The sequence below is a fragment of the Balaenoptera acutorostrata genome, chromosome 7, assembly GCF_949987535.1.
Source record: "Balaenoptera acutorostrata chromosome 7, mBalAcu1.1, whole genome shotgun sequence".
Classification (NCBI taxonomy): Eukaryota; Metazoa; Chordata; class Mammalia; order Artiodactyla; family Balaenopteridae; genus Balaenoptera; species Balaenoptera acutorostrata.
The window spans coordinates 67,712,999-67,725,635 of record NC_080070.1 but is presented as its reverse complement, the minus strand read 5'-3'; the positions used below and the strand labels follow the sequence as shown (position 1 = coordinate 67,725,635).

General features: G+C 39.2%; 1 protein-coding gene across 4 annotated transcripts; it reads right to left on the bottom strand.

Annotated features, from left to right (window-relative positions):
- Positions 1-7,784: 7,784 nt before the first annotated feature.
- On the bottom strand, positions 7,785-11,557 carry ARL4A (ADP ribosylation factor like GTPase 4A). 4 transcript variants are annotated; one of them, XM_007164901.3, is made up of 2 exons: positions 11,257-11,557; positions 7,785-10,105 (listed from the first exon to the last, which is right to left on the bottom strand). In XM_007164901.3, the coding sequence occupies exon 2, from the start codon at positions 10,014-10,016 to the stop codon at positions 9,414-9,416; it is 603 nt and encodes a 200-aa protein (XP_007164963.1). In that variant the 5' UTR covers positions 10,017-10,105; positions 11,257-11,557; the 3' UTR covers positions 7,785-9,413. The 4 variants fall into 4 exon arrangements, with proteins under 4 accessions (XP_007164963.1, XP_007164964.1, XP_007164961.1 ...); XM_007164902.3 differs by having other exon boundaries at positions 7,785-10,102; XM_007164899.3 differs by lacking the exon at positions 11,257-11,557 and adding an exon at positions 10,555-11,096.
- Positions 11,558-12,637: the final 1,080 nt, after the last annotated feature.

Sequence of the window (12,637 nt, the reverse complement as noted above, 5' to 3'; positions counted from 1 at the left end):
TTAAATCTATTTGAAAGGATTGGAGAGCTACAAAGACATTGAGGATTGGAGGGAAGACCCAAAAGGAAAAGGAAACCCAGAGAGATAATCTAGCCTAACCTTTGTTAACTGCCAGCAAAAAAAAGTAAATTTTCTCTGGAGAATGATGACATCCCATAGAGCTCCAAATATACTGAAATTGTATTTATATGTATGGTAGTTGGTCAGAAGAAAACCAGAAATACAAAAGGGCAAAATTTGATTAAAAAACAGAAGACAGACTTCCAGATAACCAAATGTTGGTGTTATCTGACAGGCGCTTCAAGCCATAAATTCAAGAAGCTCTACAAATCCCAAGCAAAAGAGATACAAAGAAACCACCCCTAGACACATAGTCAAACTGCAAAAATTAAAAACAAAGAAAAACTTTGCAAGCAAACAGAGTATAAGACATACTACCTTCATAAAAAGCAAAAATTATGCTAAGAGCTGACCTCCCAACAACAATAAAGCAAGAAGACAACAGAATGACATGCTTTAAAGTGCTAAAAAAAAAAAAACCAAAACCAAAAACTCCCAACCTAAAATTCTATTACACAATGAAAATGTCCTTTAACAATAAAAGCAAAATAAGTATCTTCAGAAACCAAAAATGGATGGATTTCTTGCCAGCACATCATACTCAAGAAAATATTAAAGGAAGTTTGTCAGGCAGAAGGAAAATGATCCCAGACTATACCCCAAGAGATTCAAGAAAAATAGAGAGCAAAAAGAATACGCAATAAGTAAGAACGTGAAGGATCTTTAACCTGTAGAAATAAAATATACAACAATAATAACACATATATCACAAGTGAGATAAATGCAGTTAAAAGTGTTTTGTTTTGTATTGTCCAAAAAGTGGAACTGGCAAAAGTACTAATTTATATTAGGCTTCAGTAAATCAAGGATGTATGTTGTAATTATAGTAGAATAATAGTAGAAGAATTTGTACCAAAGTCAATAGAGGGGAAAATTAATAAATGCTTGCTAAATTGAAAAAAAGGGGAAAAAGGACATTAAAAAAGAAACAAAAATGGTCAAACAAATGTAAAAATATTATGGTAGATTTAAACACAAACAGCAGTAAGTTGTAATCAAGTGTATAAAGAGTGAATAAAAGCAAAAAATAAAAAATAAAAGAAAAAATAAGTACTCTCATTAAAGACACAACTGTCAGACTGGATAAATATCTTCTCCTGATCTTTCAGCTTCACATCCTGCCATTCTCCTTTTTCTCGCTAGTTCTCACCATACTAGTTTACACTCAGTTCTCAACTCCATTAAGTGATTTTTGATGTCAGGTCCTTCGTTCCCTCTGCCTGAAATCCTTTTCCCTCTAGCCTTCCCATAGCTCTTTAGACAGATCTGAAAAACTCTTCTTCAACTACTTTATCAAAAGAAAGTCAGCCATATGGTTTTCCATTCCTCAGCCCTTTGTTTCCTTCGTAGCACTTTTCACATTTTATTTTTGCTTACTAAATTGACTCCCCCGTTAAAATTAAGCTTCATTCATTTGTAAATTATGTACGTATGTAAGTGTTTAGTATGTGCATGTGCCCTGGAGTGTTTCAAGGGCTAAGGATATAGCAACGGATAAATCCCCTGCCCTGGTAGAGCTTACTTTCTGGTGCAGGAGATTTTCACCATTTTAAAGTGAGAAGGCTGTGCAGCTTCCAGAAGTGAAGTAACTTGCATTCAGACACACAGCTAATACATGTCACGATCATGATTTAAACTCACCCTGTAAAATTTTAAACAAGCACCCAGCTTTTAGCATGGGAAGTTGTTGACAGAAGGGCCGAGCAAGAAGGACAATTTCTGTCTACCAAATTGAAAGACAAAGTGTTTTACTTATTTACTTGAATAATCAAATGTGTCAGGGATTTAGTATAGTCCATTCAGCACTGCCCATTTTCTTCAGGTGTTGCTCCGGTCATATGCCTTTGATTTTTCTTTATCGTACCTGTTAGTCCCAAAATAATCGGGTATGATCATGATCACTAAGACCTGTGACACTCAAAGTTCCCAAGAGGATTACAGAAAAACAACATTGTAGGCACTAGTTAGGACTTCTCTAAATCTCTAACTGGTCTCTATCTTTTGTGAGATGAGCAGAACTCCCTGAGAATTTCTCGGACATTTGATGCCTCTTAGCATAAAGTATACGCAAGTTCAAGAGAAGGAAAAGTAGCTATTCCTTTCCCCTGAGCTCTCTCAGATTTCCCCTAAGCCATCTGATCTGAAGCATCCCTGGATTAGACATGTTTCTCAGTTTAGTTAGACATCAATGTCAAGCCAATGAAAAAAATCCCATCTCATAGAAGAAAAGAGATGAAAGGTAGCCAGGTAAATTTCTGCTAGGCCAGTTCTATTTATGATCCCTTTATTTTCACCACTCTAAGTACCATCCCTCTGTCATGTCCAACAAAGCAATGGTTTGTAAATCTGGCGGATCTAGGCGTGTTAAAAACCTAGGAAGAGTTAGAATATAAATTATTGGCTCCATCCCCTAGAGAACTCATTCACAATGTCTGAGATCGAGTCCAGGAATTTTTTTTTTTTTTTTTTTTTTTTTTTTGCTGTGCACGTAATTCTTCCATTTAGTTTTTTTTTTTTAATTTATTTATTTTTATTTTTATTTTAGTTTTTTGGCTGTGTTGGGTCTTCGTTTCTGTACGAGGGCTTTCTCTAGTTGTGGCGAGCGGGGGCCACTCTTCATCGCGGTGCGTGGGCCTCTCACTTCCGCGGCCTCTCCTGTTGCGGAGCACAGGCTCCAGATGCGCAGGCTCAGTAGTTGCGGCTCACGGGCCCAACTGCTCCTTGGCATGTGGGATCTTCCCAGACCAGGGCTCGAACCCGTGTTCCCTGCATTGGCAGGCAGACTCTCAAGCACTGCGCCACCAGGGAAGCCCGAGTCCAGGAATTTTAAAAAGCTCCTTAAGCCATTCTGAAGTCTAGTCACTTTGGAAAAATGTTGTTCTAGCGAATTCCATTTTGTCATTGACCCATTTCAGGGTATCTACAGATAGATGATGGATTAAGGGAAATAAGCACTTCTCATGTTAATATTGAAAAATACATTGGTCCACTGGAAGCCCATGGTTTCTAATCACTTGCTATTCAGTTACTCAGTTTCTGCATTAAAAAGAAAGAAAAATAATGACTTCATATTCTTGTTGACATTACATAGAGCTGCAATAGGAAGGCAAGAGTCCCTTTTCAATCAGAGACTGTTCTGTATCAGATGTTTTCCAATGCAAACTCCATGAACTTAAATTTTCACCAAACAATCCTGCAAAGTATGGGTCTCAAACTAAAAATGAAAAAAAAATTGCTTAGAAAAGTATTTTTCTTGATTGAGGAAAATATTCATGTAGCTTAGTTTATAAAAGAGAGGTTTCTAATGTATGGTATGTAAATTATTTTTAATCCCAAGTTGAATTTTTTTTTTTTTTTTTGGCCATTCCACGCAGCTTGTGGGATCTTAGTTCCCCGACCAGAGACTGAACCCAGGCCCTGGGTAGTGAAAGAGCAGAGTCCTGACCACTGGACCACCAGGGAATTCCTGAATATTTTAAACATACTGGAAGAACTATATATACTAAGTAAACCAGAGTCAACATTTCTAAAAGCAAACAAAATGTTTTGTGAAACAAATGCCTAAACATGTACCAGGTGGTGGCATAACCACACATGAAAAAAACAAACAAACAAATGAACAAGAACTTTCCTGTATATCCCTAGTGAGGTATAACCTAAGGACAAAAGAAACTACAACTATTGTTAAACCACTTACAGTAATCAAATTCTTGGTAGTAGTAGTATTTTGAGAATGTACTGAGATTAAAGTGGATAAAGCAAAGGAATAAGTGTTGTCACGGATAACCAGGATTTTTGGCATAGGTGAAAAGAGGTACTAAGTAGTATCACTGAGGTTAAGTAAAGGCCTTACCATTATGAATTTTAAGCTTTGAATTGGAACTATCAGCGTCAATTACTGACGCACCTTTTTTAAAAAATCCTATTCCATTCACTGAAAAGGCCTAGAAACAATGAAAAATTCAGTGGTTTACACAGAGGACTCTTCATACCATTTCCCACTAAAAGAAACCTGGGATCCTAGAAAAACAAGTCTGGTAAGGCAGGAATTTCTTGTAAAACTAGAAAGTAAAGAAACTATTAAAGATTACTAGGCTTATGTCAAAAGAACTTAGTTCTTCAAAGATAGGACAGTTTAAGCATGAATAGGGATAATACCTGCAAAGGACTGAAATATATCAAATATGTTTCAATGTGGAAGGTTATAATGGTATTCAAAATAAAACAAACCTCACTGGTCACCTTTAGAAGTTGCTAAGGAATCAACTTATCTTGAAAATTTGTAAATCAAAAGAAACAAGCATTTATCTTGCCTTTCCTTTAAGAACTGAACCTCAGGATAACCAAATCATTGATTCCAAGCCCTCTGCAGTGGAAACAGGGAGTCTTAAACACTGGACCGCCAGGGACGTCCAGAAAGTTTCTTATCAGCCAGTCCTGTCCAATGCAGTTATTTAAATTTAATTAAATAAAATTTAAAATTATGTTCCTCAATCACACCAGCCACACTTCACGCACTCTATAACCACATGAGGCTAGTGGCTTCCACATTGGACAGTGTAGATATAGAATATTTCTATCATCACAGAGTTTTATTAGATGTCATTGATTAAGACAATGACCATCAATGACTGCTACCAGCACAAAAAGAGAGACAACCAGACCATAGTACCTATGGATGAAAGTATAAAACACCACCTAAAGTAGTCTTGAGGAAACAGAGAAAAGTGAGAGCACATACAAAGAACATGTTAAGCACCGAAAGGGAGATGCATTCAGCAAGATCCAGCATGTGGGAAACTGTACAAAAATAAATTGCAGTGAGAGAGAGAGAGGGGAGAGGGAAGGCGGGGACAGGGAAAATGAGGAGAGGGAGGAGAGGGAGGGAAGAAGAAGGGGGTGTGGTGTGAGGGGGCGGAGAGGACCTATAGAGACATATCAACCAATCACAACACATGGACTGTTATTGATTGGATCTTGACTGCAAAAACTTGTAAAAACTTTAATCAGGGAAATGTAAACTCTGAATAGATATCTGATTATCTTGAAGAAGGATTATTAGTTTTATTTTATATGTGATGATATGGAGAGTGTTTTTTTTAAAGGGTTCTTATCTTTTAGAGACATATGCCAAAACATTTATAAATAAAATATAATTGCTAGGACTCACTTCAAAATAATACAGGGGTAGGGGGAGAGGAAAGGGGACAGAAAAAGATGAGAATATAGAGAAAATGGGACGAAAGTTCATTATTACTGAAAGTACATGAGAGATACCTGGGTGTTCATTACAGTTTTCTACTTTTGTATAAGCTGAAATTTGTCATAATAAAAAGTTTTATTCAAAACTAGAGCATCATTGAAATGAATCAACTTCAGCATCTCTCTTCAACCACCCATGTTTTAGAATGCTGCACTTTTAAAGATATTTAGCACAGCTCACAAGCAAAGCTCCCTTCTTGTGTGTATACATACGTGTACACATAAAAAATAAATTTATAAGATGTGACCCTTAGAAGACTGTTTCAGCTGGCATTGAGTCAAGTTCTTAAACAAGGTTTTACTGGATGCCTACTATAAAGCAGATGTTGTACTTCTAAAAAAGAACTTGTTAAAAAGGCCTGAATTTTATAGTATTGGAATTAAAAATTTATCAACTATACCATACTGCCTCTCAACACATACTGATCCGTACTGGTTACCAATAATAGCTACCATTCATTGAGTTCTTATCAAATGCTTGGTGGTGATGTTTACATTTACATTATTTCATTCAATCCTCTCAAAATTCTATGCAAGAGTCTTCATTTTACCAGGAAGGAATTCACACGGTGAGAAGTTTCAAGGAACTTGACAAAAGGTCACCTGTGTAAGAGTGGGAGAGCCAGGATTTGAACCCTGATCTGACCTCAAATCTCATGCTGTTTTTAGACAAAACACTTAACATCCACCTAAACTAGCCTCCAAGATAGGTATTCTTATATTTCTAACTTGCATACACAGAATTTGACATATACTTCAGCTATGGTTTGTTGAGACTATTCTCTCTGATTGTCATATATTTTAATATTAACTTTGTGATTCGTTTACCATGCTATACTGGTTCATATTAAGCTTTAATTTAAGCATCCCAGTTTTCCATATAATGTGTAATTAAATCTGGTCTCTGAATCACATTGCTCTCACTCAGCTGATTATTTGAAACTAAGTGTATATTTAATATTCTAAATTTTTTTATTGTGGTAAAATACACATAAAATTTACTATTTTAGTTGTTTTTAGATGTAAAATTCAGTGGCATTTAGTATACTCACAATGTTGCACAAGCATCACCACTATCACAGAATGTTCTGCTAAATTTAAACCTTAAATGTAAAATTCCAACCTCAAATGATGGTATACTCAACATTCCAAGTTCTATTAGCTAACTATTGAGTGTTACATCATCGAAAGTTTAAAGAAACATTCTTTTGTGTCACTGTTATAGCTGAGGAAACCATTTTGTTTACATCACTGAGGAAACTGTATTAAATAGAACCTTGCAACACTGTACCAAAGACCTCTTTCCAGGTCAACATGAATAATTAATGAAACATTTTTTAAGTGTCAAATGCCTTGTACAAACAAAAACATTCTAAGTCTGCCCCTTCCTTCTGTTCAGAAAGCATCATCCTTCTACAAATTAGTCATTCTCTGTCTACATACATATATTTATACTAATAACTCCACTTTTTGGCTTCTAATGATTTATTTTTCCATGATTAATTCTTAGTGAACCTATCTTTGCTGGCTACTTAAAGTGTACAACTATTTTTTTTCTAAATGTTTATAATCTATTTTAGAACAACCGTGGGCATTTAAAATTTAAGGCTCTTTAAGTATCAAAGCTTTTTTTTTTAACTAAAAAAAATTTTTACTTTGTTGATACTAATTTGGATTTAGAGTTGCAGTTCTTGATTGATATTTGGTATTAAACCAAATAACTTCAAATATAAGAAAATATTTTAGAAATACACTTTAGAAAAGGTTTACCTTAATAAAAAAAAAAAAAACTAGATGTAAAAGCATTGTCTAAACTCTTTAGGGTTTATTTCAAGACTCCTTATATCCTATCCTATGGTATTAACAGCTAGAATAGGTGGTGGAGAACCTGAACTTAGCAAACTGGAAAATTTTATGATGAGTTTTCTAGTTGAAAATGTGTTTTATAAATAAAAGCTAGTACAGTGTCCATGCCATTTTCTCTTTTCTTTTTGTTGTTCACTAAATATGAAACACTTAGATAATGTGGATTTGCTTATCAAATTCTTAGGCTACAAAACAAGGGTAACACATAAATTCTCAAGAGATAGTTAAAACATTGCTATTTTACACAGAAGTACATAAAAAGTACAGGAAGGCTGAAAATCTAAATTGATTCACAGACTTTTCTTTCAGCAAGCTTTATTAATCCATCATGGATCTACTCATGTTTGTATATGATTTCATATAGTGAAGGGTTAAAAAAATAAAGGTTCTCCCAGAAAACAACCTTTGGTGCCTATGTCACATGACTATAGGACTGTGTAACCCAGCTTTCAAAAGTTGTTTTTCAACTACTGATTAGTAGCTTCATCAAAAGTGGAAGTACATACATTAAAACTCAAAGCCAAACACTGTTCTCCTAGGGCCTCAAGTAGTTTATTGGTAGTTATCCACATTTCCATGAATATAAACATTCTAAATGACTGTCACTAGTGCAGGTACATTTAACATGTGAAGGCTCCACAGGAAGCTACTTCATTTTGTGTGAACATGAACCAAGTTTCCAAAAACTCCATTTAAAAAAAACAAAAAAACCCCAAACCAAACCCTGCTAGCAAAGTGCATTTCTTTTGGTATCTTCAAAACAAACAGGTGTTGGCTTTAACACATGGAAATCATGTTGATTTGCTATATATGATCACAGGAAGCAAGTCTTTACCTGTAAATAAGAATTAGGTAAAGGTTTTTCCTCCTTTTAATTTAGAGGGTTTTTTTTGGATTCCAAAGTAAACAGTACCAGTGAATTTTCACAAAACATAGCTTTGCTACTTTCCCCTTCATTTTCTATAATCGTAATTCTTATCTGCAGTACTGTATCATTTCTTCCTACCTTATAATCAGGACTAGACTGCCTGCATAACACTGTTCAGTTTGTAAACAAAAAATTAAAGCTCAGAGCACATAAGAACCTCTCTTACATTTTCACTGCACAGTGCATTAGGTGTTGGTTATAAAGCTTCTGCTTCTCTCAAAACACTACAAAAATATATGAAAAAACACATCTATGTTCAGCCAGCAAATATAATAAAACAAATATTTTACAACTGGAATACTTTAGAGACCATGTATTGTAATTACACCCTCTTGACTGAATTCATCAATTGCTTTCTTCATAAATCCATACATTTGTCAAAGCATATGCATTTAAGATTAGTCTACATGCCCAAATTTACTATGTAAAAGAGTTAAGTAAATTATTTTAGGTTCTTTAACTGAAAGTGACTCTGACAACAAACTATTTCTAAAACAGCCCTAAATCCCCAAAAAGGTGTTTTCAACCTGACCATGTAAAAAGATGCATAGCTATCTCTAGAAAGTAAAAGACTATACACCAAAACATGCTTTGTCAGAAAAACTAATCCATGCACTTGAATATGCCCCAAATACCTCTTTTTAAACTTTAAGTTAGACCAACTTAAACATCGTCTAGAATTAAGATATAGCATTACAGTATTTGATTCCAGAAAATGTCAAAATTCATTCAGCCAAACTTAAAAAACCAAGCACTGCCTCCTTGTCCCTTACTGGTTGGACCAACGTGACCAGTATGACTGTATATATTAATCTACCTTAACATTTCCATTCATTAGCATAACATACAAAGCCTTGCATGCAATTTCTTTGCAAAGGCTTCCCCCCAAAAGATGTAAGCACAAAACACTAGGCAGACACTCTTCAAAGTTTTATTTCAGTAACTTCAGGTCAAATTTCCACAGCTGTTTTCTGGTCAATTTTCTATCTTTGCTTGGCTTCCCAAAATGGTAGTACCAAAAGATTTGTGGGGTAGGGAGAAGAGGCCATTTTAAGAAGCACTGCATTTACTCATCTTCCACAAGGCAACAGAGTTGGACATCTGATTGTTCAACAAAACAAAGCTTTAACAGCATCCAGGAGGGCAGGCAGGCAAACCAGGCTGTAGACACTCTTCCATTTGTCAAAATCAGACCACAGAAAACCTACTCCACACAGATCTAAAAGGTTATCACCATTCATCTTTTCTTTTTCTGCTGCCGCAACATTTTTCTTCTTTTAATTATCATATCATGTAGTTTCTCAAGTCCTTCCTTCAGTCCATCGCCTATGATTGCACAGGTGGGCTGCAAATGCCAGGGAGTTGATGAGCTCAGTTCACCCATTGCTAACAATTTCTCAATTTCTGAGAGAGACAACGAGTTCCTCAGGTCTTGTTTGTTAGCAACTATTAGCACAGGGACTCCTTGATTTTCTGATATCCTAGTTATTTTATGAAGTTCAGTTTTGGCTTCTTCCATCCTTTCAACATCAACAGAGTCCACAACAAACACAATGCCATCTGTGCATCTGGTATATGACTTCCACAGTGGCCTTAATTTCTCCTGACCACCTACATCCCAGAAGTGAAAAGTGACTGTTTTAGAATTTCCCAGCGTTACCTTAATTTTTTCCGTGTTAAATCCTTTGGTAGGTACGGTATTTACAAACTCATTGAACTGCAGCCTGTATAACACAGTTGTCTTTCCAGCAGAGTCCAAACCCAGAATGACAATGTGGAAGGACTGAAATGAAGGCAGGCTGGACAGGATAGAAGTCTGGTCTGACAGCCCATTCCCCATTTCCAGCTGCAAAGAAGTGTTCCAAATTGAAGGGCTTTCTTCTTACTGCTTGAGAACTTCTCTTCCTAGGGGATCCAGCTACCAGACTGCTGAAGGGGAAAATGAGTAAGTTATTCTTGTGAAATAATGTACTACAACTGCTTTTCTCTCTTCCTGCTAAACTAAGCAACACGAGGAACTTGATAAATAAAACTTGCTTCAGTAAACAAACCATGTGAGATAAGAAACATACGCGATCCAAGGCAAACGACAGAATAATCATTGCTGTTGAAATTCTTTAACATTCACTGAAATTGTAGTAATATGTACTTTTCTCTACCCCCCTGGGTCCCCAGACCTCTAAGACCTCATACCGGAGACAACCTAGTCACCAGCAACTGGTCCAAGTCGCAGTACCACAATAGTGCCTTTTTTGGCAGAATATTTGTAACACATAATCTGATCTTCAGGATCTAATTCTACACGCTTAACAGCATACCCAAGGTCACTATTAGCCTCCGCGCGCCAACCGCCCCACCCCAAAATACAATGTTCTCACCTCCCGAATTGGAGCCTGGATCCACATGAGAAAGCATTGGCAGGCTTTTCTACGCGGGGGCAGAGAAGCACCCCACCGCCGCTCAGCTTAGCTCTCCACGCAGCTCTGGCGGTTGCCTCACTAGAAACCGTGGCTCCAGACTACGACCACGCCCACTCCACACGGCCCACCCCTGAGCCCAAATCCCATTGGTCACCTGCGTCAGCGCGTCCAAGCCACACGCACCCTCGCGACCTAATTGGTGAGAATAACTGCCGCTCCCAGCGCGGCGAAGCCGGGCTCTCCTTCGGTCCACAGGCACCACCTGTTGCCCTCAAGTTAGAAAAGAGGGCGCCTGCGGAGGGAGCCGAGCGACCCCTGCAGGGGAAGGGGAGCCTCGGCCGGTCGGTCAGGTCCCCGCCAGCCGGCTCGCTCCGCCCGCCCGGGCGCACCTGCAGCGCGGCCCACGGACGCCGCGCCTAGGATCTCACATCCGGGGCCCGCGGTCACCGCCGGCGCGTTAACCCTTTGTCCGCTGGCCGGAGGGTGCTCCCTGCGGCTGCGCCGGCCCACAGGAGTGAATGATCCGACCTGCGGCAGCCGCCGGGGCAGGCCCGCTGTCCCCGCAGCACGATCCCCTCACCTCGCCGCTCCCGCACCCGGCCGGCTCGTCTCCCTCGGCAGGGCGTGGCCACACCAGCTGCCCGCCCCGCTGCTGCTCACCTGACTAACGTCCTTCCCTGGTCCGGACCCAAACGTGGCTCACTGCCGCTCGGGAGCGCGCTGATACCAGCGGGAGGGCGCCAGCGAGGCCTGGGCGGTGGCAGGGGACGAGACACCGCTTCCAAGGGTCTGGCCGGGCGCCGGGCTCGGGGCTGCCCTAACGGTGCTCGGCCGACCGCTACCGGCGCCTGCCACGGCCCCGCCCCCTTCCAGCGCTAGCCAGCCAGTGGGGGGCGTGCGGGAGCCGGGTCTCCTAGCAACGCCAAAACAAGGTCACGTTCGAACAGGCCTAGCGCTGACTGGCTGCGGGCCAGTCGGGAGGGGCTTCCGGTCTCAGCCCCGAGAGCCGCCGCTGTCTCAGACGCTTTCTAAAGCCGGCCGCGAGCTTCGGGCGGGCGACACCCGGGTCCCACCTTGCACCGCCTATCCTCAGGACACCGTATGGCGTCCTCAGGGCGGTGGCCGATGACGTCGGGTCAGGGATTTCAGAGGACACCGGACAGGCGGGCCCCTTATATAACGGGGTGACGTGGACGTGCCTCAGTAGCTGCCCAGAGAGTCCTGGGCCAGCTTGGTGTGTGTAAACACACACTCCTTTTGCCGAGCAAATAAATGCTCTCTGCCACGTGATGCTACCAACATCTCCGTGAGGTGGCGACAGGTAGAAATATGCCGGGTTTTACAGATGAGGAAATCCACTGGCTGTTTCTAATAACCCAAGGAAAATTAGTGGTGGTCCTGGAACTTAAGTCTGCTAGTTACTAAATGCATAATGCTTTCCATTGGATAATTCTGACTCTTATTGCAGCTGAGTGTTTGACCCATAGATGTGCAAATATTTACTGAACATTTAATAGGCAGTAGGCACAATTCTATGTGCCGGGGATAGAATGGCGCTCCGTGGAATACTGGAGTCTCATGAGAGAAAAAGAAAGTAACCAAATTTCCACATGCATAAATTTAATTACAAAATAGGATCATTGATAATTTAAGAGTACTTATGACAACAAATAAGGAGGAGTACTGACTTAAAGTTCTGGGAAATAGTTAATGAACAAACATCTTTGGGGTGGAGACTGTAAGATATTGGAAGAATTTTTATGGTGCACTTTTCAAAAATTTTTCACTTTTTAGATATGGACTGAAATTTCCTCAAGAAATTTCCTGATTTTTCTCAAGACCATTATTGCTATATTTATCTCCTTTATGACTAGCATAGGAACAGTACTTGTCACACTAGACTTTAAAAAATAACTGACATAAAACCTAAAGACTAATAAGCACAATGCATATTTTCAAAATAGCAACACTAATTTTGGAAATAAAGCTAGAAGTCTCAAACGGCATATTCTATCAAGTTATTTATCTAGTATAAGCTAAG